The sequence below is a fragment of the Sapajus apella genome, unplaced genomic scaffold (assembly GCF_009761245.1).
Source record: "Sapajus apella isolate SASKATOON/1434 unplaced genomic scaffold, GSC_monkey_1.0 scaffold185, whole genome shotgun sequence".
Lineage (NCBI taxonomy): Eukaryota > Metazoa > Chordata > Mammalia > Primates > Cebidae > Sapajus > Sapajus apella.
Window position 1 is genome coordinate 651,219 of NW_022437125.1, and position 26,884 is coordinate 678,102.

Here is a 26,884-nt window from a genome sequence, read left to right on the forward strand (position 1 = left end):
TCCCAGCGACGGCCGTAAGTGGCGAGCGGAAGCAGCCTTAGAAGCCCGCTGTAAACGGCTCTCTCGCGCCACTTCCGGCCGGCTTTCGCAGACGGCGCTGGTGGTCGATCGTGAGGCGCGGAGGACGTTCCCCGCGGCCGGAGCCATGGAGATGCCGCTGCCCCCCGATGGTGAGACCCAGACCGGCTGAGAGACCGTTCTCTCTCCCTGGAACCTCCTGTTGGCCGATCCCGCCTCCCAGGGTCCCCGGGTCTGGGAGGGGGCGGGGCTCGGCCTCGCGGCTTCGCCTGCGGCCTCACCCGTGGGTTCCCGCATTCCCGGCGAGCGTGTGGCCTCTATCGGGACCCGTACAAAGGCGGCCTCTTCGGGGCACCCTTAGGGTCCCAGGCACGGCGGACCGGGGCTGGGGCGCTGGGGCCACTGGCTTTGGGCAGTCCTCGCTCACGCCGCCCCGCGTGGCCTTTTCTCCGTCCTCCAGACCAGGAGCTTCGAAATGTCATCGACAAGCTCGCCCAGTTCGTGGCTCGCAATGGGCCCGAGTTTGAGAAGATGACGATGGAGAAGCAGAAGGACAACCCTAAATTCTCGTTTTTGTTCGGAGGCGAGTTCTACAGTTACTACAAGTGCAAGCTGGCGCTGGAGCAGCAGCAGCGTAAGTTTCTTCCGGCACTCAGACCGCTTCATCGAGCGCTTCCTTTCTCGGATTCCAGTCCGGGCTACACAAACCTCTTCTTTCTTTCGGGTCGTTTACTGTCTCTGCAGTGAAGCAGCTCAGTCCCCACGATTCCTATTCCGCTGTTCCCACGGCCTTGCACAGAGCGGCTGCCGGGTCCGACTGTAATGGAGAACAACGAGGTTATCGATCCTCCTGGGCTCTGGATCAGGGACGTTGCTATTGCTTTGCAGACTGAGGACTGCGATCAGCAGGAGTAGCGTGACTGTTGGAGTGTTTTCTAGGGAGGAAAGTATAGAGGCCGGATGGGAACCCATGGGACAGGCACTGTCCAGCCACCTTTGCAGGCTCTCTGTGGGTTCAGCAAGGCTTTTGTGTATTTCAGATGCCTGCAGCACAAATCCAAAAGAATTATGCCTCTAAGTTTTAGTTCTTGGCAAGCGTTTATCAACGTTCGTTCAGTTGGGCTACAGGATTCCAGTCCTTCTCTCAAAAAGGTTAAAGTGAGGTTAGGAAGCAGAGCTGGCCATTGAATAATGGATAGTCACCAGGTGTTGTGACTGCTCAGGACAGGTATCACATCTGTCATGTTCTGTACCCAACCCCCAGTCTCTAGATACATTGTTTAAATGAATAGTAGGAGTTTGCCAGGTAGAAGAACATTGAGAGGTGGTTGTCCCCTGAACTACATGTTCCCCGAGGCCAAACAGACCTTGTTTAGGTCATTGTGCTTTAATACATAACACATAGTTGGTGTTCGATTAAAAAGCTTGACCAGCACTGTGGGAGGCCGAGGCGGGTGGATCACGAGGTCAAGAGATCGAGACCATCCTGGTCAACATGGTGAAACCCCGTCTCTACTAAAAATACAAAAAATTAGCTGGGCATGGTGGCGCATGCCTGTAATCCCAGCGACTCAGGAGGCTGGGGCAGGAGAATTGCCTGAACCCAGGAGGCGGAGGTTGCGGTGAGCCGAGACTGCGCCATTGCACTCCAGCCTGGGTAACAAGAGCGAAACTCCATCTCAAAAAAAAAAAAAAAAAAAAAAGCTTGAAAGGAGGCTGGGTGCAGTGGCTTATGCCTGTAATCCCAACACTTTGGGAGGCCAAGGCGGGCAGATTACTTGAGATCAGGAGTTCAATACCAGCCTGGCCAACATGCTGAAACCGTGTCTTTACTAAAAATACTAAAAAAAAAAAAAAAAAAAAACTTAGCTGGGCGTGGTGGTGGGCACCTGTAGTCCCAGCTACTTGGGAGGCTGGAGAATCGATTGGACCTGGGACGCGGAGGTTGCAGTGAGCTGAGGTTGTCCCACTGCACTCCAGCCTGGGGCGAAAGAGTGAGACTATCTTTAAAAAAAAAAAAAAAATACAGAAAAGAATGTGATTGTATAGGGGAAGAGTTTGATCTGGAGTGTTAAATGCCAGGGGAAAGTTTGGGTTTTCTCACTCAATCCAGGAGTTTTTCTGATGCGTGTTTAGCTTTGAGATATGGGGGAGGGGGGTGAGCAGGGGCAGATGAGCTGGCTGAAATCGTAAGCAAAATATTGTTTGTGCTGTGTGTTTCTAGTGCAGTCCTTCCTTAGCCCCAGCACAGCAAGTTTAAAACCATTTCTAAATGCATCAGGAAGCCACAAGAGAGTTTTAAACAAGGGAGGGAGTGGATTGGGTTTGTGTGGCCGGTGGTGGAGGATAGGCTAAAGGGGCCAGCCTGGGGACCAGTGAGGCCTGCAGGGGAGGGAACAGGGCAGTTGCTCAGGTGAGACATGGTAGGGTCTGAATTAAGTCAGAGGGTTGAGTCTGAGGGAGTGAGCATGGGGGACAGGTCAGGTGAAGGGGTAGAATCCCTGAACTTGGGCGCCAGGTGGATATTGACGACCTGATGGCATGATGAGCAGGGGAGGAAGACACCTCAGATCAGATGACGCTTTGGCTTGGATGACTGTGAGCCAAGGGCTGCTTTCCCTTTCTGCAGGGGGCCACTTCCACCCTTCCCGCACGGGTGGTCAAAAATAGGGGCCACTTGAAAGTTGGTGCCATTATAGGGAAGGAGAGTGTGCTTATAGCCCAGGAAGATTGAGGCCAGGAAGTGCTTTCTGGGGGCGATGATAGCTTGGCTATTTCTGAAGGGTGTGTCGGGGTTGGCCAGGTGAAAACGAAGAGAGAAAAGTGTTTCAGGCTGAGGAAGGAGCCCTTGGAGGGAATGAGGAACCCAGAGCTTAAGCTGGCTAAAGTCCAGAGTAGGAGGGCTTCTTGGAGTGGCTAGAGGTGAGCGTGCAGAGTCGGGGCTTGCCTTGGGGAGGAGTTGAGGACCCTGCTTGTGAGGGAGTTAGGACTGCATCCTGGAAGCGTGGGAGAGACGCGTGAAGGGTTTTGGTCCGGTTCTGAGGCTGGGTTAGCCACAGCACAGCCAGCCCTGCACCCCGCTCCTTGAAGACTGGGCTTCACCTCCTCTAGAATGGAGCTTCTCTAACTCTGTGGTGAAGGACCAGTTTTTGGGTTTTGTTTTTTTAAGTTTCTAACCTGACCTGGACCTAAACTTTTGCAAAGCACAGTAATAATGTGGACCGTGAACCATCACATTGCTAGAAAGGTTTGGAAATGCTCCCTTGCTGGTTCCGTAACCGTCTGTCACCTCTGGGTAGCCCAGAGACCACTCCTTAAGTGGCAGTACCGTGAATGCCTTGTTGAAAAGAGGTAGAGGGGTGGGACGTGACGCAGGAAGACTGTTTCTGGGGTGATGCGGGTGACAGTGGAGCTGTGGTGTTGGCAGCAGTGACACAGACTGATTGGAGCATGGTCTAGGAGGTTGCCTTCACACCTTTTGGCTCGTCAGTGGGAGGCACATGCACCTTCTGGCCTGGATTTCTGGGTGGATGGTGGTGCCAGCTATGGTATGGGGAGCACAGAAGGGGACATCGGTGCATGGGGCAAGAGGAAGCACAGGCCCTGTGGAAACCCAGCGGGCCAAAGTTTGCAGAATCTGGAATGGAGATGATGGATTTAGGAATCATGCTGTGCAGACGGCAATTGCAGCCGCAGGAGTGAATAGCTCATATTCCCCTGGGGGTTGCATAGAGCGTAGGATGGGCTCGGAACACAGGCTTTGCACCCCGACATCTAAGGGTCCGACAGGAGAGAGGTTGGTAAAGGAGGAGGAGGAGGAAGGGACTGAAATGGAGGCCAATGGAGACAAGGCCCGGCGACAGGCCCGTGGGGCTGAGTGAGGGTGTGCTCAGCTGCCTGGGACAAGGAGTGGCAGGCAAGTGCCAGGCTGAGATAAAGGGGAGGTGAAGATCTAGAGTAAGTCTTGGCTGAGAAGTTGTTTAGAGAGGGTCGTGGGGTGAAAGGAGAGGTTTCAACTCAGAATATTCTGATGTGCGTGTGTGTGTGTGTGTGTGTGTTTGAGACGGAGTCTCTCACTCTGTCACCCAGGCTGAAGTACAGTGGCGCCATCTGAGCTCACTGCAACCTCCACCTCCTGGGCTCAAGTGATTCTTTTGCCTCAGCCTCTCAAGTAGCTGGGATTACTGGCACCCACCACCACACCTGCCTAATTTTTTGCATTATTAGTATAGAGACAGGGTTTCGCCATGTTGGCCAAACTGGTCTTGAACTCCTGATCTCTGGTGATCCACCCGCCTCAGCCTCCCAAAGTGCTGGGATTACAGGCGTGAGCCATGGTGCCTGGTAAAAGGCCTGTAAAGAGGGAGGAGTTGGAGAAATGAGAGAGAGAAGAAATGTCCTGAAGCAGTGTCCCCGGGGCGATGGGTGGGGTGGGATTCAGTGCAGAAGTCAGGGGTCGGGCCTGGTGCAGTAGCTCATGCCTGCAATCCCAGCACTTTGGGAGGCCAAGGTGGGCGGATCACGAGGTCAGAAGGAGTTTGAGACCAGCCTGGCCAACACAGGCCCAGCTAATTTTTGTATTTTTAGTAGAGATGGGGTTTCATGGTGGCACAGTCTTCTCTTGGGAGGCTGAGGCAGGAGAATCGCTTGAACCCAGGAGGCGGAGGTGGCAGTGAGCTGAGATTGAGCCACTGCACTCCAGTCTGGGCCACAGAGCGAGACTCTGTCTCAAAAAAAAAACCGGTCATCCTGTAGGGTGCCCATGGGTGCACAAACTGGACGGCACAGCCCTAAGACTTGACTTGAGCACCCAGTGAGGGGCTGTGGGTGACACCTTCCACCCCCTGCCCCACCTCCCTTATCTTTGGCTTTGTTCAAGAGGCTCAGGAGGGCTCCAGGGGTACATGGTCACATTCAGACCAGGCAGCCCGAAGACAGAGAGGGAGACAGGGCATCTTGTCCAGGGCTTCCTTATGAGGAGGGTCCCTTCCTTAGAGACCTCACCACCCACCCCATCTGGCTGGAGTTGGGATCTGCACTCACCCTGACCCAGGCTCCTGCTGGCAGAATGGGTGTCTCTCACTGCTGCCTCCAACTGGATGCACCCTTGAATGCTGGGGGGGTCTCTGTCCCCAAGGGCTAGAGAAGCAAAGAGAGTCAGTAGAAGGGCCAGACGTGGTGGCGCATGCCTGTGGTCGCAGCTACTCGGGAAGCTAGGTGGGAGGATCGCTTGAGCCTAGGAGCTCTCGGCTGTATGGCGCTATGCCGATCAGGTGTCCGCACTAAGTTTGGCATCAATATGGTGACCTCCCGGGAGCAGGGGACCACCAGGTTGCCTCAGGAGGGGTGAACCAGCCCAGGTCAGAAACAGAGCAGGTCAGAACTCCCGTGCTGATCAGTAGTGGGATCACACCGTGAATAGCCACCGCACTCCAGCGTGGGCAACGTAGTGAGACCCCGTCTCCTTTAAAAAAAAAAAAAAAAAAAAAAAAAGAGTCAGTAGAAGCAGGGCGGGGCAGGTGTGGGGGGTGGGACGCAACGTGCACTTGGGGTGCAGCTTCTTTGCTTTCTGGCCGATGTGCAGAGGCCTGGTGGCTACGATGTCGTGACAGTCAGTGGGTGGATTGGGGGACAGTGGCAGAGGTCAGCAAGTGGCCAAGGCGGTTGCTGAGGCTGGGGCTCAGCATCAGGTGGGGCCTTGGTGGGTGAGGAGGTGGGCAGGCTCAGGCTTAGCTTGCACTGGAAGGACACTGGGGAAGGACTGGACGGTGCTGGCAAAAGAGGGGCAAAGGGACTTCCTAGGTTCCCCCGAGGAGGGGACAACCCAAAGGTGGAAGGCCAGGGCTGGGGTCCTGTGAGGGGGGGGGCAGGGCCTAAGAGAGAGGAGCTGGGCCTGCGTGGGCACCTGGCTGTGCACAAGCCCTCGTGGATGGTGAGTCCTGTGGAGGGGGAGGCCCCTGTGGCTGAGGTGGCCAAGGGGACACGTGGACCCCCATCCATGTCCTCATGGGGGCCCCCTTCTCCTCTCCCTCCAGTCATCTGCAAGCAGCAGACCCCGGAGCTGGAGCCAGCTGCCACCATGCCACCCCTGCCGCAGCCCCCGCTGGCCCCTGCTGCTCCCATCCCGCCCGCCCAGGGCGCACCGTCCATGGACGAGCTCATCCAGCAGAGCCAGTGGAACCTCCAGCAGCAGGAGCAGCACCTGCTGGCGCTGAGACAGGTACAGGCCTGCCCCCCACTCAGCCAGGCACCCGCCGCTCCCCCGTGCCTCTCTTTTTACGTGTGCCCATGGGAATGAATAACAGGTGCCACTGAGGATGGGGCCCGCCTGGCCACGCAGGGTTAGGTGCATGCCAGCCACTGTCACCCCCAGCCCTGACACCAGACACGGAGGCTGTTTCTCATCTCAGTGAAGTGACTGGACCTTCATGAACCCATCACCCTGGGGTGGGTGCCTCTGTGTGGGTCTGTCGGTCACATGCGCACCTTGAAGCTCCCTGACAGCTTCGGCCAAATGGCCTCCAGTGTCTGCCATTGGCCCCACCACACAGTAGCTAGGTCATCACCTGGAGTTGTTGGTTGGGGAAGGACCTTTTTTTTTTTTTTTTTTTTTTTTTAAGATGGAGTCTTTTTCTTTCACCCAGTCTAGAGTGCAGTGGCACCATCTCAGCTCACTGCAGCCTCCGTCTCGTGGGTTCAAACAGTTCTCCTGCCTCAGCCTCCTGAGTAGCTGGGATTACAGGTGTGCGCTACCACACTTGACTAATTTTTCTATTTTTAGCAGATGTGGGTTTTCACCATGTTGGCCAGGCTGGTCTCAAACTCCTGACCTCAGGTGATCCACCCAGCCAGAAAGACCCTTTTTTCCTTGTTCAGCAGTTCAATAATTTTTGCCAAATAGGATACAGGTGCATTGGCTGGGCATGGTGGCTCACAATTTTAATCCCAGCACTTTCAGAGGCCAAGGCAGGCAGATCACCTGAGGTCAGGAGTTCGAGACCAGCTTGGCCAACATGGCAAAACCCCGTCTCTACTAAAAATACAAAAATTAGCTGGGTGTGATGGCACATGCCTGTAATCCCAGCTACCTGGGAGACTGAGGCTGGAGAATTGCTTGAACTCAGAGGCAGAGGTTGCAGTGAGCTGAGATCGCACTACTGCACTCCAGCCTGGGTGACAAAGCAAGACTCAGTCTTGGGGGAAAAAACATAGCAAACCTCCAAAGTGCCAGCCCTGCACTTAGTACTAGGTTCAGGGCGTAAAGTCACACTGACGTATTGTTCTCAGTAAGTTCCAGCTGGGCGAAGTGGCTTACACCTGTAATGCCAGCACTTTGGGAGACTGAGGTGGGTGAATCACAAGTTCAGGAGTTCAACACCAGCCTGGCCAATATGGTGAAACCCCATCTCTACTAAAAGTACAAAAATTAGCCGGGTGCAGTGGTAGGTGCCTGTAGTCCCAGCTACTTTGGAGGCTGAGTCAGGAGAATTGCTTGAACCCAGGAGGTAGAGGTTACAGAGAGCCAAGATTGTGCCTCTGCACTCCAGGCTAAGTGACAGAGTAACACTCCATCTCAGAAGAAGAAAAAAAAGAAAGTTCCAGAATGCTCACCCTCAGCTTCTGCCCAGAGCTCATCATGGACTAGGAGGTTGGTCTTGACCAGCCCTCAACTTAACCACTGGTACTCACAGCAGCTCCATTTTTACCAGTCACACTTGAACCTGCATTTCCCGATGAGGTATGAGATTGCCCCTTTTTGCTTCACTAGAGGCCATGGGTGTGTCCTCTCTACTGCCTGTTCACACCATCCCTCATTTTTCTTGTTTTCTTTTGCTAGAGACAAGGTCTTGCTCTCACTCAGGCTGGAGTGCAGTAGCACAATTACAGCTCACTGTAACCTTGAACTCCTGGGCTGCAGTGATCCTCTCACCTCAGCCTCCCAAGTAGTTGGGAACACAGGCACATACTACCGTGCTGGACTAATTTGTATTATTATTTTTTATAGAGCCAAGGTCTCGCTACGTTGCCCAGCTGGTCTGGAACTCCTGGGCTGAAGCGGTCCTCCCACCTCAGCCTCCCAACATGCTGGGATTCCAGGCGTGAGCCACCGCGCCTGCCTTTCTGTTTTTTGTTGAGTTGCTTTGCAGAGGTGGGTTGTTCCTCTGGGCTGCAGTGCTTTCCTTGGTTGTCTGGAGAGCAGGCATTGTCTCCTGGTGTGTCCTGGCAGTGGCCTGCCTACTCCAGGAGGGGCTGTCACAGATTCACGCGGGCATGAGAGAGAGAATCTCCTCGTGCTGGGGACAAGCAAGGGAGCCATTGGCCAGCGTGGCCCAGGGTACGGGTATCCCTACCATGTCCCCGTCCTGCCCCTGCTGGGCCAGGCAAGGAAGCTCAGGCTGTGGACCCATCGTCTTGTGCTCTCGGCCCTACTGACCCCCGCAGGAGCAAGTGACAGCAGCCGTGGCCCACGCGGTGGAGCAGCAGATGCAGAAGCTCCTGGAGGAGACCCAGCTGGACATGAACGAGTTTGACAACCTGCTGCAGCCCATCATCGACACGTGCACCAAGGACGCCATCTCGGTGAGGGGCCAGGGGGTTCCAGAGCCCTGCACCCCAATGGTCCCGCCCTGAGGCAGGGCACCCCGAAGCCAGTCCGGGCTAAGAGCTGCTCCAATGGGTGCCTTTCCCTCCCGCCTTGAGCACCTCCTGAGGCTTTGGGACCCTGTGCCCCCCACCTTCACGGTGTGCCCTTCCCTGGGCTGATGGTGATGCACTTGGGTGCAGTGGGTGCCTGGGGGAGCCGTAGCCCTGCTCACATGTCGGCTCGGTTGTTGCAGGCTGGCAAGAACTGGATGTTCAGCAATGCCAAGTCCCCGCCACACTGCGAGCTGATGGCCGGCCACCTCCGGAACCGCATCACAGCTGACGGGGCGCACTTCGAGCTGCGGCTGCACCTCATCTACCTGATCAACGACGTGTTGCACCACTGGTGAGCACCGCCGCCCCGTGCCCAGAGCGCCACTTCCTCGCGCTCCTCCTTGCCCTCATCTGGGTGGCTGCTTGCTCCAATCAGTAGCTTGGCTTGGCCTGTCCGGAGACTGGGGGGCACTTGTCCAGAGAGGCCAGGTAGGGTCTCTGAGCCACCAGGCTCTGTCTGCAGGACTCAGTTGGTCTAGGCATCCCATGCACTTTGGCCACATGCCCTGTCCTCTCCTCTAGGCCCCATCCTCACTTGTCACATTACTGTCTCTTCAAGGCCACTGTTCCTGTGCCCCTTGCTCTCCTGGAGCAGCTTCTTGGCATCTGCTTGTTGCCTTCTCGGCCACGGCCTTCTTAGCCTGTCTCTGGCCCCCGTCACTGATTTGCACGCGCATACACACGGTCACCTGGCTTTGCTCAGCCATCAGGACCCTCCTGTGGGGTCCCCATCTCCAGCCCTGACTCAGGCCTCAGTGGAGCCACCTCTACTGACCCTCTGTCCCCACCCAGCCCCCACCCCTTCCTACTGTTGCTGTCTCCACCCTCCCCCAGGCTGGGCAGGTGTTTCTTCTGCAGGGCCACTGGGGCCCTTCTCACAAAGGTTAGCACAAAGAAAAAAAAATGGAAGCCCAGGCCAAAGGCCCGTGCAAGAGGAGACAAGCATTGCTAGTGAGCCTAACGGGGAGCATTCTTGGCTGGGTACCTCGTGTGCCTCTGCATTGGGCCAGGCTGCCAGGTGGCTTGGTTAGGGACACGGTTCCCAGCTTCGTCTTCCCTGAGCACCCATCTTACCCCATCTACCACATGCAGCACTGCCCGGGTGCCTCTTCACTCCCTGCCTCGGTCCCTATTTTTCTCCTGCTGCAAAGCGAGTTGTGGCTCCGTACCGCCTCTGCCCTTCTGCCCCTTCTCATGCCTCCGCTTCTCCCTGCCTCTGAGTCGGGCGCCTGGCACAGATGCGAAATTTCTCACATTCTCCAGCCAAGTGCTTCTCTAGCTCCACTCTGTCTGAAGCCAAGTGCTGCTCACCTGTCCTCCCAGCTGCCCGGCCCAGGCCCGTGCTCCCTGAGCTCCCTGAGCTCCCTGCAGCCAGCTGGGGGTTTAGGGGCTTCCAGCTGCTCCCCTCCTGTCCCGCATCCCTCCCCGGGGGCATCCATCTCCCCGCACAGCTGCAGGGGCCTCACAGGCCGGGTATGCACAGTGGCTCTGAGAGGACAAGGGTCTCATGCCTTGCCCGTAGGGCATCCAGCCACTTTTCTAAAGCGTTCTAGGTGCCTGAGGGACTGGGCACCCTCCCTCCTCCTCCTGAGAGGCCTGGCCTGGACCAAGGTTTCCTTGTGCCTAGCAAATAACGAGGAGAAGACCCCAACTCCGCAGCAGCCCCTTCCCACCCATTGCACACAGGCAGCGGCTCTCTCGGGCCCCAAGTCCCTTCATCCACAGCGCCACCCATGAGGGAAGGAGGGAAGGTTATTTCCTAACAAGGGGACAGGACTGAAAGGCTTTGCTCGCAATGGCCCCAAGCCACATTTTCTCCCTCCCTCGCTTGCTGTTTCTCTGTCTGTCCCTTCCTTGAGCCCAGGCACCAGCACAGCTCTCGTGGGAGCCCAGGCATCGCCCCCGCCGGGTTGGGGGCCCGATTCCCGAGAAGGCAGAGGGCGCTGAGGCTGGAGCCGTGATGGTAACGGGCGCGTGGCCGGGTCCCGCCCCAGGGCCCTGACGCGCGGAAAGTCTCTCCCTCACAGCCAGCGCAAGCAGGCCCGGGAGCTGCTGGCCGCCCTGCAGAAGGTCGTAGTGCCCATCTACTGCACCAGCTTCCTGGCCGTGGAGGAAGACAAGCAGCAGAAGATAGCCCGGGTGCGTGGGCCCTGGGCCGGGGGTGGATGGATGGGACATGCAGGCCTCCCTCTTCTCCGCTGACCCAGCGTCTCCCCCGCTGACCCAGCCTCTCCTCCTCCCACCCTCAGCTCCTGCAGCTCTGGGAGAAAAATGGCTACTTCGATGACTCCATCATTCAGCAGCTACAGAGCCCAGCCCTGGGGCTTGGCCAGTACCAGGTGAGTGTCATCTGCCCGCCTATGCCTCACCCTAGAGCTGGGGAAGGTGCCCCAGGAGGGCTTGCGAGTGTGGGGACAGCAGCTGCCACCCCAGCAGATCCCAGAAGCCAGAAAGCCTGTGTCCCCTGCCTGTGCTGGGAGTAGCCAGTGGGTGGTGACCAGAGTCCCAGGTGACATTTCCCAGCCCCATGCCTTAGGTGTGTCTCCCTGACTTTGCCGGCCCTTTTCAGAGTCACTGCACGTGGCCCATTTGCTCTGGTGGTCAGCATGTTCCTGCGTGATGGAAGCGTGGGGAAGCCCAGGAGTGGCTTAGGCTGCGGCAGCCCCTCTTGCTGAGAGCCGCATGGCGAGTGGGAGGCAGAGCCTATGAGTGTGTCCTAGAATGTTGATGGGTGGCATGTGCTGAGCGGCCACGTGGCGGCCAGGACACGGCTGTCATTACCTGTCGGGTTATCAGGGAGTCATAAACCATGTTGCAGCAAATATCCTCGTCCCCAAATCTGGCCAGATCCCAGCGCACACTGTGATTGTCCCAACTGTGTTGGTTGTTTCATGCAGCAGTTCCCTGTCCGCCTGCCCCAGGTCCCCCAGGCTCTGCTGCTTTCCAGTCATTTGTCCTCTGGTGCCAGGTAGCGAGCCCCAAGGCTGCGTCCTGAGCAGCAGGTACTCTTCTCTCTCCCAGGCCACCCTCATCAACGAGTACTCGTCAGTGGTCCAGCCAGTACAGCTGGCATTCCAGCAGCAGATCCAGACCCTGAAGACTCAGCACGAGGAGTTCGTCACCAGCCTGGCGCAGCAGCAGCAGCAGCAGCAGCAGCAGCAGCAACTCCAGATGCCGCAGATGGAGGCTGAAGTCAAGGCCACGCCCCCGCCGCCTGCCCCGCCCCCCGCCCCAGCACCTGCCCCTGCCATCCCGCCTACCACCCAGCCTGGTACGGGACTCCCTCAGTCCCCAGCCCCAGGAGGCAGCCCCCAGAGGCTGGGCTCTGAGTGTAGTCAGAAAGCACCCGGCCACCCTCCATCATGCCCGCCTGTTCCTAGGTGGAGGCTTTCATCCATTTACAAGCACTAGCCAGGTGACTTTAGAGTAAAACTCAAAGTGCCCCATTCCTGAACAGCAGAAGATCTGTTTCCTGTTCCCAGAGCACAGAGTAGAGAAAAGGTACCCAGATCATTCACAAGACTAGGGTAACTATTGTGTCAGACAGCAGGGACAGTGCACGGATTGAAAATACAATTGGACGGGTGCAGTGGCTCACACTTGTAATCCCAGCACTTTGGGAGGCCGAGGCAGGCAGATTGTTTGAGCCTAGGAGTTTGAGACCAGCCTGGGAAACATGGTGAGACCCCCGTCTCTACTAAAAATACAAAAATGGTGCTCACCTGTCATCCCAGCTACTTGGAGAGTAAGGTGGGAGGATCCCTTGAGCCAATGAAATCAGGCTGCAGTGAGCACTGTACTCCAGCCTGGGTGACAAAGCAAGACTCTGTCTCAAAAAGAAAATATAATTTAGTGTTACTTCTAAAAAAGACACGGAAATATGAAGAAAATCTTAGCAAATCTAGCAAAGGATTTTTTTTTTTTTTTTAAGACAGTGTTGCCCAGTCTGGACACAATCTTGGCTCACTGCAACCTCTGCCTCCCAGGTTTAAGCGATGCTCCTGCCTCAGCCTCCTGAGTAGCTGGGATTACAGGCGCCTACCAGCTAATTTTTTGTATTTTCAATAGAGTCGTGTTCAACATGTTGACCAGGCTGGTCTTGAACTCCTAACTTTGTGACGCGCCTGCTTCGGCCTCCCAAAGTGCTGGGATTACAGGCGTGAGCCACTGTGCCCGGCTGTTGATTTTCAAATGAAATTCTGACCGAGGAAGATTTGTTCCAGGAATATGAGGATGGTATAGGATAGAAAACCTAGTAACAGGTTGTGGGGAAACGACCTTTTCATTAGATACAGAAAAGATGTCTAATCAAATTCAGCGTGGATAGAAATTCCTCAGCACACAAGCAGGCAAAAGTAGGCATGTTTATGGTAAAGCTGTGAAAGGGGCACATGCGTGTCATGTTTTAAGGTCAGAACCTCCCCTCTCCCCATCCCCTTCCTGGAGGCCAGTGAGGGTCACGGTTTTAGTGGGGTCCTGAAGCGATAATTCACTGTATACTGAAAGCCGTAGCCTGATTGGCTCTGGGACAGTGTGGAAAGAAGACAGCCTCTCCTGCTGCTGCCAGGCTTGCTCTAACTGCCTATCACCTGATTTAGATGACAGCAAGCCTCCCATCCAGATGCCTGGCTCTTCAGAGTATGAAGCCTCAGGAGGGGTCCAGGATCCTGCAGCCGCCGGCCCCCGGGGCCCTGGGCCACACGACCAGATCCCACCAAACAAGCCCCCTTGGTTTGACCAGCCTCACCCTGTGGCTCCTTGGGGCCAGCAGCAGGTATTGATTGGAACCTGGGGTGGGAGCAGATAGGGCACACTTGGCCTGACGGGGTGGCCTCCTCATCGGTGGCCATTCAGTGGCTCTCTGGGGAACCCAAGGGATATTCTGTGGCGGAGCTTATGCTGGGTTAGTGACAGATAGCCCTGTCTTCTGTGGCTCCGGGACAGGTGGAGTGACAGGTCTTCACATCTCTTCCCTGAGCTTTGGTGACTTGGGTTCTCTGTAGTATAGATCTCTCTTTTCCTGCAAGTGCAGGGGAGTGAGGTACGGCAGATGTCATGTTTCCTGTCCTTGAACAGGTTCAGCTAGCTGAGTGTCAGCGTTTTGTCATCCTGGAAAGAACAAGGCGCTTTTGTAAGGAAAGGAGAGGTCAGAAGTGTCAGGTACCTGGCTCCTGGGAGGCCTCAGATGTAGCATTGCTTGGGGTCAGATACCCCTGGGCTGAGGCGCAGCATGCCTGGAAAACGCCCTGGAGCGTGCTGAGTCTACTTAGAGCACTGAGGCACAGCCCCAGGCCTTCCCAGCGCCGCTTTCCCGCTTGACCGTGGGGCCTGGTTGGCTTTGTAGTGTGGCCTTCCCGGTGAGGGAGGACTCCCTGTCCACAGGGACAGGGGTAAGGATGGCAAGGAGACTGGCTCTGGGCTGAAACTTGGTGGTTGTGGCTTTGAGCCTTCCCAGCCCCAGCTTCAGGACATGAAATTGAACTTCACAAAAGACGGGACACCCCCATACACACAGCATCCACCCCCAAGTGCTGGCTGGGAGCCAGATGGTGGTAACCGTTTTTCGGGTACTCTCTGCTGGGGGAGCAGTTCCTGTGCCTGTTTTGTGGATGTGGAATCAGAGGCCCTTGGTGTCCCCAGGCTCACTCTTCTTTTCACAGACCAGATGGTTGGGCTCGGGACAGTGGGCACGCCACTCACTGAGGGTCCCCACTGGGCCAGTAGTGCGTCCTGTAGTGCAGCCCGCTGTGCTTGACTTGGCCCCGTGGCATCTTATACATTTCGAAGTTATTTCTCGAGGCAGGAAGACTGCTTGGGGCTGAGAGTTTGGGACCATGCTGGGCAACAAGGCAAGACTCTGTCTCTACAAAGAAGAAAAATAAGTAAGCTGGCATGGTGGTGTGCATCTGTAGGCCCAGCTACACAGTAGTCTGAGGCAGGAGGATCAATTATTCAGCCAGGAGTTCCAGGCTTCATTGAGCTATGGTCATGCCACTACACTGCAGCCTGGGTGACAGAGTGAGACCCTGTCTCTAAGAAAAAGGGAGGCCAAGATGGGCAGATAACCTGAAGTTGAGAGTTGAAGACCACCCTGACCAACAAGGTGAAACCCCGCCTCTACTGAAAGTACAAAAATTAGCTAGGAGGCCGGGCGCGGTGGCTCAAGCCTGTAATCCCAGCACTTTGGGAGGCCGAGGCGGGTGGATCACGAGGTCAAGAGATCGAGACCATCCTGGTCAACATGGTGAAACCCCGTCTCTACTAAAAATACAAAAAATTAGCTGGGCATGGTGGTGCGTGCCTGTAATCCCAGCTACTCGGGAGGCTGAGGCAGGAGAATTGCCTGAACCCAGGAGGCGGAGGTTGCGGTGAGCCGAGATCGTGCCATTGCACTCCAGCCTGGGTAACATGAGTGAAACTCCGTCTCAAAAAAAAAAAAAAAAAAAATTAGCTGGGCGTGGTGGTGCATGCTTGTAATCCCAGCTATTCAGGAGGCTGAGGCAGGAGAATCGCTTGAACCTGGAAGGCGAAGGTTGCAGTGAGCTGAGCTCGCACCACCGCACTTCAGCCTGGGCAATAAAGTGAGATCCTGTCTCAAAAAATGAAAAAAGAAAAAAACAAGGCTGGGCACAGTGGCTCATGCTTGCAGTCAGCTTTTTGGGAGGCTGAGGTGGGTGGATCATTTGAGGTCAGAAGTTTGAGACCATCCTGGCCAACATGGCAAAACCACGCCTCTACTAAAAATACAAAAATTAGCCAGGTGTGGTGATGGGAGAGACTGAGGCAGGAGAATCGCTGGAACCCAGGAGGTGGAGGTTGCAGTGAGCCGAGATGGTGCCACTGAGCTCCAGCCTGAGCAACAGAGCCAGACTGTCTCAAATTTTAAGAAAAAGAAAAGCAAGTAGTTCCTGATGTTTGATATCTGGCCCTCTGGCTTCTCTTGGAAGCCTGAAGAGAGTGGCAGCCTGGGCCAGCCTCCCCTTAGTGGGGGTCAGCACAGCTACCACTGTGAGCGTAGACACCGGCCTTCTCCTCGGCCTGTGCGCTCCTCCCCGCCCCAGCCCCAGCTGGAGTTTGCCCTCCCAGCTTTATGTCTCCAGAGCAGCAGCTGATGAGGCTGGAGCCTCGTCTGAAATCTATAGGAAGATGCTGGCTTGGTTTGAGGTTTCCCAGAAGCAAACCCCAAGTCAAGGATGTGTGGGCAGCAGTGTATCTGGGAGGTGACCCTCGGAGATGGCTTTTGGGGAGAGGGGGAGTGAGGCAGGGCAGGGGGTGTTAGAGTGAGTCTCCCTGTGGGTGCCTGCGGTGCTCTGAGAAGCGGTACCAGCTGTGCCTCTGTACCATCCCCAGTGGGCGAGGGAGCTGGCGTTTGGCAGTGGGAGCGGGTAGCGCCTCGTGGCATGCGTGGCCTATGTGCGGGTGCAGTGTGCCCCAGCGGCCAGAAGAAGCCCTGGGACTGAGATGGGGGTGCAGCGGTTGGGCGTCTGGTCATTTTGCAGCAGCATGTGGCTCTGGCCCAGGGCAGGTGCCCAGCATCCCTGCAGGCCTCAGCAGCGCCCCGACTGCCCGGGGCAGTGCCTCCATGGTCTGGGAGCACCGGTGCTGGGGCCCAGACATTGCAGAGCTCACGCCCTTGCTTTGCCTTGCAGCCGCCAGAGCAGCCGCCCTACCCGCACCACCAGGGCGGCCCACCCCACTGCCCGCCCTGGAACAACAGCCACGAGGGCATGTGGGGCGAGCAGCGTGGCGACCCTGGCTGGAACGGCCAGCGCGACGCGCCCTGGAACAACCAGCCCGACCCAGCCTGGAACAGCCAGTTCGAGGGCCCCTGGAACAGCCAGCACGAGCAGCCGCCCTGGGGCGGGGGCCAGCGCGAGCCACCCTTCCGCATGCAGCGCCCCCCACACTTCCGGGGGCCCTTCCCACCCCACCAGCAGCACCCACAGTTCAACCAGCCTCCACACCCCCACAACTTCAACCGCTTCCCGCCCCGCTTCATGCAGGACGATTTCCCCCCGCGGCACCCCTTCGAGCGGCCACCCTATCCCCACCGCTTCGACTACCCCCAGGGGGACTTCCCTGCCGGTGAGTGCACGGGCGTGGGGAGGGCCTGGCAGAGAGGCCCACGGGCAGGCTGGTGGCGCTGTTTGTGGCCCTGGCGTGATCCCGAGTGTGAGTGCACGGGGACAGGCAAAGGGTCGTGGGACGTCTGAGGAGCCCAGCCGGGTTCTCGGGAAGTGGGACATAGACTCAGCCTTGCCGCACTGATTAGGCCGGGCTGGCTGCAGAGGTGGCAACTCCAATCCCCTCTTCCCAGCCGCGCCAGGAGTGCGGGCACTGTCTGTCCCTCAGCAGATGAGACAGATCTGACAGGGAAAAGGTTCTGGCCGTGGGTGGGCGTGGCGAGGGCAGGGCGGGGCTGCTTGTTTCTGCTGCTGCTTTCCTTTTGCATCAGTTTTCCCGCTGGGCACGGTGACTCACGCCTGTAATCCCAGCACTTTGAGAGGCCAAGGCGGGCGGATAACAAGCTCAGGAGTTTGAGACTAGCCTAACCAACGTGGTGAAACCTTGTCTCTACTAAAAATACAAAAATTAGCCTGCACCTGTAATCCCAGCTACTCAGGAGGCTGAGGCAGGAGAATTGCTCGAACCTGGGAGGCAGAGGTGCAGTGAGCTGAGATTGCACCACTGCACTCCAGCCTGCAACACAGCAAGACTCTGTCTCACAAAAAAAAAAAAAAAAAAAAAAAAAAATTTGGTGTCTGGTGCTTATGGCCGCAGCTGCTCAGAAGGCTGAGGTTTCGGTGAGCCATGATCACGCCACACACTGGGCGACAGACCTTGGCTCAAAAACAAAAACAAAACTAGTTTTGTTAAGTTTCTTTTTAAAAAATTTTTTTTTCTTAATTTTATTTATTTATTTATTTATTTAAGATGGGGTTTCACCATGATGGCCAGGCTGGTCTTGAACTCCTGACCTCAGGTGATCCACCCACCTCGGCCTCCCAAAGTGCTGGGATTACAGGTGTGAGCCACCGCGCCTGGCCCTTAATTTTATTTTAAATAGAGATGGGGTCTTACTATGTTGGCCAGGCTAATCTCAAGCTCTAGCTCAAGCAATCATCCCATTTCAATCTCTGGAGTAGCTGGGTCCACAGGTGTGAGCCACTGAGCCCAGTATCTTTTTTAAATTTTATTTATTTGTAGTCTTTTAGTGCCTCTTTTGTTTTGTTGTTTTTTTGTTGTTTGATTGAGAATGAGTCTCACTCTGTCACCCTAGCTAGAGTGCATGGTGTAATCTCTGTTCACTACAGCCTCCTCCTTCTGGGTTCCAGTGATTCTTCCACCTCAGCCTCCTGAGTAGCTGGGATTACGGGCGTCTGCCATCATGCCCAGCTAATTTTTGTGTTTTTAGTAGAGACAGGGTTTCCCCGTGTTGGCAGGCTGATCTCAAACTCTGGCCCCAAGTGATCCACTCGCCTTGGCCTCCCAAAGTGCTGGGATTACAGGCGTGAGCCACTGCGCCTGCCCTTCTGTCTTTAAATACATTTCTGATTATAAATGCATCTTGGAGACTGTTTGGCACATTTATTGCTTTTATTTTTGGCTTGGGCTGACATCATAAAGTCCCGCAGCCTGGGTGGCTTAAACAGAATGTACGGTCCTAAGGATCTGGGGGCTGGAGGTTGGAGGTTGTGGTGTGGCAGGTTCGGGTTAGTGTCTTGGAGGCCTGTCTCCTTGTCTCATAGGTGACCGGCTTCTCTCTACGTGTCTGTGTCTGAATCTCTTCTTATAAGGACACTAGTCACATTGGATGAGGGCCCACCACCATTATTTCATTTTAACTCGTGTGTCTTGAAAGTCCCATTCTCCAAGTACAGTCTCATCCTGAGCTACTGGGGGCTAGGACTTCGGCGTATGAATTCGGAGGGTCACAACTTAGCCGTCACATTGCAGTTTTCAGGTTTTGTGGTTCTCTTCTCTCAACCTCAAGCTCCGTTGGCTGTGCCTGTTGGAGCCCGGCTCCTCCCTGCCTCACTGCCTGGCCTTGAGCAGTGAGAGAAGGTGCTGGGCAGGCTCCCAGGAGGGCTTGGCCTCCTGGCCCCTCACTCAGCCCTGCCCCTCTAGCACTTGTCACCTGGGAGATCCGACTGGCCTGCATTCCTGAGACAGTCTCTGTTTTGCAGAAATGGGGCCCCCTCACCACCACCCTGGCCACCGCATGCCTCATCCTGGCATCAATGAGCACCCACCCTGGGCTGGGCCCCAGCACCCTGACTTTGGCCCTCCTCCTCACGGCTTCAACGGGCAGCCCCCACACATGCGGCGACAGGGCCCACCCCACATCAACCACGACGACCCCAGCCTGGTCCCCAACGTGCCCTACTTCGATCTCCCTGCCGGGTTGATGGCCCCCCTCGTGAAGGTAATGCCCCTTGGCAGGCTCCAAGCTGAGCACGTTCACCTTGCTGTCCCGTTTCTCCCCGTGAAAAGTGAACACGTGGGACCAGGTGCCTTCTGGGGCACCTCTTCCACATCTCCCACTCACTGCGGACCCTCATCGGTCAGTGGGAGGGTCTAAACCTGGGTTGCACAGTGTGGCCGTGAGTGACGCTGAGTCCGCCCTGCCTCTCCTGTCCCTCCTGCCACAGGGAGCTGCAGCCACTCGGGGTCGGCTGGGCTGTGAGACACGAGTACTCCCTTTGTCCCTCTTGGTCTAGGCCCTCAGAAGCCACCTTGTCCCAGGGCTGCTGGAGGGGATGTCTCAGGAGGAGCCACCTGTGAGCTGTGGCTGTCAGGCACACAGGGAGGGGGTGGCCCTGGAGTAACTGGGCAGGGCTGGCAGCAGCTGGCACCACTGTGGGGTGGCCAGAGCATAGGGCAAGAGGAGGTGAGGCGAGAAGGGGCCGGGGCTGGGGCTCGTGGGCTCCAAGGGGATGCTGGTCACTGCCACTTCCTACGCCCTCTCAGACGTCCACCTGGAAGTCCAGGCAGGCTTCATGGAGCCATGGGCAGCAGGGAGAGCTGCAAGCAGGGGGCCCAGACAAGCTAGGCAGGCCAGCAGGCTCCAGGGCTGCGGCCGAGTGTGTTCCGACAGAGGGCCCACCTCATGTCTGTGAATAAACTGGGGTTGTTATTCATGTCACCTGAGTTTGGAGACCATGTCTCCTGTGGGTGGTTTCCTGAAGAGAGAACCCTGTGATTGTCATCAGCCTCAGAGCAGCTGTGACCTTCCATGGTTGGTGTGGCTGAAGTCCTATGAGAGAGAGGGGTTCCCCAAGAGGGAAGGATAAGGACCTCTGGTGCCCAGAGCACCCCTGACACTGACCCCACTCCTTGCGTACCCTGGGTGGGCTTGAGAGGGCTCCGGCCAGGCATGGTGACAGCTGGGTTCTCTGCTGCAGCTGGAAGACCATGAATACAAGCCTTTGGACCCTAAAGACATCCGCCTCCCTCCTCCAATGCCGCCCAGCGAGAGGCTGCTGGCCGCGGTGGAAGCCTTCTACAGTCCCCCATCCCACGACAGACCCAGGAACAGGTATGGGGCCTGGGTTGGTGGGGAGGGAGGAGGAGGGAGGAGGCCTCTGTCCCTCTCCCGCTCCCAGCTACCTCCTGCCCAGGCTAGAAAAATGTGGCTGTCCCACAGGAGAGAACCACCCCCCACCCTGAGTGACAAGTTTGTGTCACAGGCACAGCACACACCTGGCCCTCAGTGAAGGTCATTTTAATGGAGATACATGAGCAGGAGAAAGTATGGCAGGTGTGGCACAGGGCACGTCTGAGAAGCAGCAGGCATGTCTGCCTGTGAATCAGTGTTCCTGTTCCCCAGTGCCACGGACCATGGGTGCCCACGTCAGCAGAACAGCCAGGTGGCAAGGGTGTGGGCACCAGAGGAGCCCCTGGGCTGCAGGAGGACGGGCCCATGGGAACACTGAGCCAAGGTCCACTGCGCCCGTAGTCGAAGCCCTGTCCCCAGTGTGAGCATGTCCTGCAGGCAAAAGGGAGAGGGCCTGGCGCACGGCCACAGGGCCACGTACTCTCAAGGGTTCTGTGGGTTCACTCCTGATGACTTTTTCACGAGTGCCCGGTGCGTGGGTGTTGTGTGGTCACACAGGGGATACCATGTCTTGCAGTGAAGGCTGGGAGCAGAACGGTCTCTACGAGTTCTTCCGAGCAAAAATGCGGGCCCGGCGGAGGAAAGGCCAGGAGAAGAGGAACAGGTAAAGCTGCAGGCGCCTGCTGTGGCCGGGCAGCCAGGGCCCACAGCCTGTGACGACGGGTAGGCTGACAGCGGCCCCAGACACGCTGACCACGTCTGTCCTCACACAGCCTGTGCCTGAATGAACACAGCAGCAAGTTCAGCCATACTGTTTAATACCATTGCTGTGGCTGTGGCGTCGTATCCACACCAGACCCCCTGCATCTGGGGTCTTCCAGGAACCTAAGGGCCAGGGTGGGCTGGGTCCAGGCCACAGGGAGACAGGCCACCCGGGCACCCGATCATCAGGCCTCTCCCTGCAGCGGACCCTCAAGGTCTCGGAGCAGATCCAAGAGCCGAGGGCGTTCTTCCTCCCGCTCCAACTCAAGATCCTCCAAGTCGTCAGGCTCGTACTCAAGGTCAAGGTCGCGCTCCTGCTCCCGCTCCTACTCCCGTTCCAGATCCAGGTAGGCAGAGGCTGCCTTGGGAGGACAGTGCCCAAGGCCTCTTCCTGCGGCCTCCCCACAGCGCCTGGCTGCTGCTGACACGTGGACACTCTTCCCTGCAGAAGTCGGAGCAGGTCGCGCTCCTCCAGAAGCCGTTCCCGGTCCCAGTCGCGGTCCCGGTCCAAGTCATACTCCCCAGGAAGGAGACGTCGATCACGGTCCAGGAGCCCCACTCCACCGTAAGATCCTATCTTAACTGCCATGCTGGTAACGCTGGGACTCTGCGGTGCTTTGCTGTGAATATGGAAGCATTGGTGGTTAGGAGCCCGCCAGCATTAGCCTAGGGACAGGGGCACCCCTCACCACCTCCCCCACAGCAGTCACTTGGCCATGCCTGAAGCGGTAGCTGGGGTCTGCTAACCGCCATCAGGGTTCACTGTGTCCCACCCTCGATGCTGAGTGTGCGGTGGGTGGGCACCAGCGAATGCAGCCCCCTTATCTGGCTGATGCAGGATAAACAGGTGTAGGCACAAAATCTGCCTACGGTGTTGCCTGGTGATGGTGAGCACACGCGAGCCGCAGCTCAGGCCCCATCACTGTCACGCCAATAAATGTCTCAGTTACTCCTTAAAAGAATAACCTGTCTCGATTTTAGTTCCTCTGCTGGTCTGGGTTCTAATTCAGCACCTCCCATCCCTGACTCAAGGCTCGGAGAAGAGAACAAAGGCCATCAGATGCTGGTGAAAATGGGTAAGAGGGGAATGGGGACGGCTCGGGAAGGGTCTTCACGCGTGCTGGGCCTGGCACGTGGGGATGGATGGAGTCAGGCCGGTTCTGATTCTGCCCAGAGCCTCTAGACAGGGCTGGCTTGCGGGGTTCTCCCCATCTCCCATGTCTACACCACCTGCCTGTGTATTCAGCCCCCCATGTGCACCCGCATCCGCCCCGCCCTGTTGCAGTCGTGATCATGCATCTCTTTCCAGGCTGGAGTGGCTCTGGCGGCCTCGGTGCGAAGGAGCAAGGGATCCAGGACCCCATCAAGGGCGGGGACGTCCGGGATAAGTGGGACCAGTATAAAGGCGTGGGCGTGGCCCTGGACGACCCCTATGAGAACTACCGCAGGAACAAGAGCTACTCCTTCATCGCCCGCATGAAGGCCAGGGACGAGTGCAAGTAGGCACCAGTGCGGGGAGCCGAGCTGGTGGCCAGTGGTGCCGGCTGTGGGACCTTCCTGGCGGACTGGCAGTGGAAGATCACGGTGACAGCTCAGTTCTCCCACCATCTCCACGAGTGGAGGGCCCCACAGGAAGAGAAGGAAGACCAGCGCATGCCCAGTGGGAGCGCCGTGCTCGCGGCAGCCACCAGGGCCCCAGGCTCGTTTTCCTTTACAGTGAAGCAAGAAACACAAGACCCTCCACCCACCAAGTAAGACTTCTTCACCCACGAAGGGATGGATGCGCATCTGCCCTAAGTCAGAGCAAAGCCTCCTCTCAGGCTCCAGGAGAAGTGTGTACAGCAGGGGTCGGCCCAGGCCACAGCTGGTGCCCCAGCTCCCCAGCTCCTGGCACCTGGCACCTATGTGCCCTGACCTGCCTTCCCCTCAGCTGCGTAGGGAGAATGCCGAGGCCCAGTGCCATGACTGCCCACAGATGATTGAAAACAGAAACACAAAACTTTGACTTGGAAAGTCAAGCAGGGTTTTCATTTTTATTCCCCTTGGTTTAGTTTTAGAAGAATATTGACCTGAGAGGAGGCCCAGTGAGATTCTCAAACCCGATTCCTTGAAGGCCTACTGGCCCTTAGGTATTTTAGTTGTGTAAGTTGATTTTTTTTTTCTGGAATGTTAGCCATGCGCTGTTGTCTGGGAAACAAAATTCTAACAGGAAACCAGCTTAAGGCACTTCAGGTCAGATGCTGCCCTCAGAGTCCATGCTGGTCGCGTCCCCTGCTTGGGTTTCGCACTTAGAAGAACCTCGCACTGGCTGGCGTGCACACGACGACCCAGTCCCATCCAGAGCGTGGAGCCCCCCCACCCCCAGCCAGGGCCTCCCACTCCATCATTTCACACCCCACAGGGAGAGGAGTTGCACCTGCCGGAGCTGGTACACACCTACTGGGAATCGGCCACACCGCGTGTCGGTGGGCAGCCCAGTGCAATGCCATTCATTTGTACAAAAACATTTTTGAAAAATTCTTTTCAATAAGATGCAAAATCCTCCAACTTTTCAACCCAATGTGATAAAATATTTGATTCTGTTCTAGATTTCCTGTAGCTGTGAATTGTTAAAACGTTATGATTCAGGATAAAACGTAAACACGTGCTATTAGCAATTTCTTGTGGATTTCATTGTTTTGCCTTCAAATAAAGCCTTTTTTTAAAGACGTTTCTCCCCCCTTGTGTAAGTCAGAAGTGTGCTCAGGCTGAGTGAGGAGACGCATGTCCTGGTTTGAGCTGTGCCGCTTGGGGTCAGGCTATGCCCAGTGGCTCACATGGCGTCCCCAGCATGCTGGCCTGCTCTCATGTCCTTATCCTCGAGCAGGGCTTCTCCCATCCACCCTGCCTCCCTCGGGCTTGCTGGGAAGCCAGGACCTGCCTGGGTGGAACTGCTCTGCAGAGGCTGGTGGCCCCTCGCCCGTGAGTGAAGACAGCTCCACTGAAACTCCCTTTCCACTGGCCTGTGGTGTCATAGAGCTGGGCGTGCTGTTGGGAGAGCTCACTAAGCTGGGATTTGGCTCAAAGGAATACAGGACCCTCACTCCAGCACTACCTGCCCCCACCACGGAACTGGATGCTGAGGGAGGGAGAGAGGGTGTGATTGCGCGCACGCACACCCCGAGTACACAGGATGGGGTACCTTTCCTTAGACATCACATCGAGTTCCACCTTCTGTGCTCACAGCTCCTTGGTCACCTCCTCCAGGGCGTCCTCCATGGTCAGCGGGGCAGGCCTGTGGCGCCTAATGTACTGTCAGGCAAAAGACAGACCGCGCTGTCAGCACCGCCACCTCAGCACACTCGGTGCTGGAGGGAGTGGAGCCGGCACCTGTCCCCCGCAGCAGGCTCCTGTCAGGCTGACAGAAGCATAAAGCATAAAACAGGCTGTGTGTGATAGGCTAACACACAGGTGTGCCCAGGGGCTGTGGGAACACAGGGTACAGGGACACCCAGGTGAGCCCTGCGATGGGTGAGCCCTCACGGAAGAGAGGGGCGCCTATGGGTGTCCTCAGAGCAGGTGGGATCTGGGAGAAGTGCCTGGAGCAGGCAGCTGGGAGCTACGGTGGGCTGCAGGCAGGTGCCATGGACAGGTGACTTCTGCCTGCACTGCATGGGCTGATGGACGCCCAACAGAGGCATGAGTTCAAAGTCCCCAGAGGGTAGCAATGAGCAAATTTCAGAATGTAGAGACCCATGGGACTCAACCTGCCCTCTCCCGCAGATAAACCACAGGAAACGAGAGGCCTGGGGTGCAGGGGGCCCTGAGGGCAGCAGTTCCAAACCAGCGTCCCTGGGCACACCCCGCCTGCTTGTGGGCCCACCATCGCTTTCATGAGGCTTCCCATTTTTGAGATGGAGTCTCGCTCTGTCGCCCGGGCTAGAGTGCAGTGCCATGATCTCGGCTCACTGCAACCTCCACCTCCCGGGTTCAAGCGATTCTCCTGCCTCAGCCTCCCAAGTAGCTGAGACTACAGGTGCGCGCCACCGTGTCCGGCAAATGTTTGCATTTTTAGTAGAGATGGGGTTTCACCATGTTGGCTGGGCTAGTCTCAAACACCTGACCTCCAGTGACCTGCCCACCTCGGCCTCCCAAAGTGCTGGGATTACAGGCCTGAGCCACTGTGCCCGGCTGGTAATCAGACAAATTCTTAGAGGGTACAAAAGAGGTGAGGGTGATCACTAAGGAGAAGAGCTGGGCCTCCCCTGGTCCCATCTCAGGCATCTCTCAGGAGGCTCAGTGAAAGGGACAGGACCCCTCCCACGGGAGAAGACACTACCATGGATAGTAGGTCCCTTTAGTCTGAGGTCACGCGGCCCAAGCAGGGCTGGCTGCAAGGTGCTGGAGCTCAGCACCCCACCCTGTACTGGCTCTTGCCACAGGGTGGTAAGAAATCAGGCTCCCTCCACATCCCTGCAGCCCTGGGCTGAGCGCTGGAGCCTGGGCCCCGGCCACCATCCCTTCAGCTGGCATCTGGAAGCTGCTGTGCCCCTACTGCCCTGCCCCGCGGGGAGCCGCGCTCACCTCTTTGGCTTCCTCCAGGGTGTGGTAGTGGAAGGAGTCTGCGTCCAGGGAGTGCAGGAGGGAGGCGTGCAGGTGCCGGCTGGCCTGGATGAACTGCTGCGTCAGGCCCAGCTGCTGCTTCAGCATGTCGTGCAGCGCCAGCACGGCCGGGCTGTAGGCGGTCAGGGCTGCCCCAGCTCCGTGTCACTCAGTGGCTTCACCGGGGCCCCACAAATTCTACTACCCTGCCCCTCCCCCACCGCTCAGGTGCCAGGCTGCCTTCTGAAATCTTTTTTTTTTTTTTTTGGAGACAGGGTCTCTCAGTCTCCCAGGCTGGGGTGCAGTGGTACAATCATAGCCCACTGCAGTCTCGAACTCCTGGTGTTTAAGCAATACTTCAGCCTGGAGTCTCCTGAGTAGCTAGGACTAAAAATGCATGTCCCTATGCCCGGCTCTTTTTTTCTGAGATGGAGTTTTGCTCTGTTGCCCAGGCTGGAGTGCAGTGGTGTGATCTCGACTCACCGCAACCTCCGCCTCCCAGGTTCAAGCAATTCTCCTGCCTCAGCCTCCCGAGTAGCTGAAACGACAGGCATGTGCCACCACGTCCAGCTAATTTTGTATTTTTAGTAGAGACAGGATTTCTCCTTGTTGGTCAGGCTGGTCTCCAACTCCCAATCTCAGGTGATCCGCCCACCTTGACCTCCCAAAGTGCTGGGATTACAGACATGAGCCACCAGGCCTGGCCACCTGGCTCGTTTTTTAATTTTTTTTTTTTTTTTAGAGATGGGATCTTATTATGTTGCCCAAGCTGGTCTCAAAATCCTGGCTCTGAGCTATTCTCCTGCCTCAGCCTCCCAAAGTGCTGAGATGACAGGTGTGAGCCACCATGCCCGGCCAAAAATTATGTTTTTCAAAAAAACAAGTTTTCTTATAACCAGTACATTTTAATATCATCACAATGTTTTTTAATTAAGAAAACTGAAGGCCAGATGTGGTGGCTCATGCCTATAATCCCAACGCTTCAGGAGGCCAAGATTAAAGGATCACTTGAGGCCAGGAGTTCAAGACCAGCCTGGGAAACATAATGAGACTTATCTTTACAAAAAAAATTTTTGAATTAAAAAAAAGCCAGGCGCGGGGCCGGGCGCGGTGGCTCAAGCCTGTAATCCCAGCACTTTGGGAGGCCAAGGCGGGTGGATCACGAGGTCAACCCCGTCTCTACTAAAAAAAACTACAAAAAAATTAGCTGGGCATGGTGGCACGTGCCTGTAATCCCAGCTACTCAGGAGACTGAGGCAGGAGAATTGC

General features: G+C 56.7%; 3 protein-coding genes across 4 annotated transcripts in view; 2 read left to right on the forward strand and 1 right to left on the reverse strand.

The window, feature by feature from the left end:
* Positions 1–7,255, forward strand: part of SLC35E1 (solute carrier family 35 member E1) — a 32,866-nt gene extending 25,611 nt beyond the window's left edge. The window contains exons 7-8 of the transcript XR_004265526.1: positions 4,468–4,473; positions 7,244–7,255. The gene's annotated coding sequence lies outside the window, so the exon portion shown is untranslated. The remainder of the gene's footprint in view (positions 1–4,467; positions 4,474–7,243) is intronic.
* On the forward strand, positions 1–23,746 carry CHERP (calcium homeostasis endoplasmic reticulum protein). Of its 2 annotated transcripts, none has more exons than XM_032268703.1 (17): positions 1–170; positions 479–652; positions 6,054–6,238; positions 8,461–8,598; positions 8,856–9,007; positions 10,710–10,854; positions 10,965–11,054; positions 11,737–11,986; positions 13,314–13,489; positions 16,365–16,800; positions 18,903–19,141; positions 20,121–20,254; positions 20,850–20,936; positions 21,238–21,381; positions 21,483–21,599; positions 22,016–22,110; positions 22,344–23,746. In XM_032268703.1, exons 1-17 carry the CDS (start codon positions 146–148, stop codon positions 22,535–22,537), a joined length of 2,781 nt encoding a protein of 926 aa, XP_032124594.1. In that variant the 5' UTR covers positions 1–145; the 3' UTR covers positions 22,538–23,746. The 2 variants fall into 2 exon arrangements, with proteins under 2 accessions (XP_032124594.1, XP_032124595.1); XM_032268704.1 differs by having other exon boundaries at positions 10,743–10,854; positions 22,344–22,669.
* CUNH19orf44 (chromosome unknown C19orf44 homolog) overlaps positions 20,424–26,884 on the reverse strand; it is a 25,121-nt gene continuing 18,660 nt past the window's right edge. The window contains exons 7-9 of the mRNA XM_032268705.1: positions 25,598–25,764; positions 24,216–24,325; positions 20,424–21,654 (exon numbers count right to left, since the gene is read on the reverse strand). Coding sequence (XP_032124596.1) covers positions 24,254–24,325; positions 25,598–25,764 — 239 coding nt within the window. The 3' untranslated portion in view covers positions 20,424–21,654; positions 24,216–24,253. The remainder of the gene's footprint in view (positions 21,655–24,215; positions 24,326–25,597; positions 25,765–26,884) is intronic.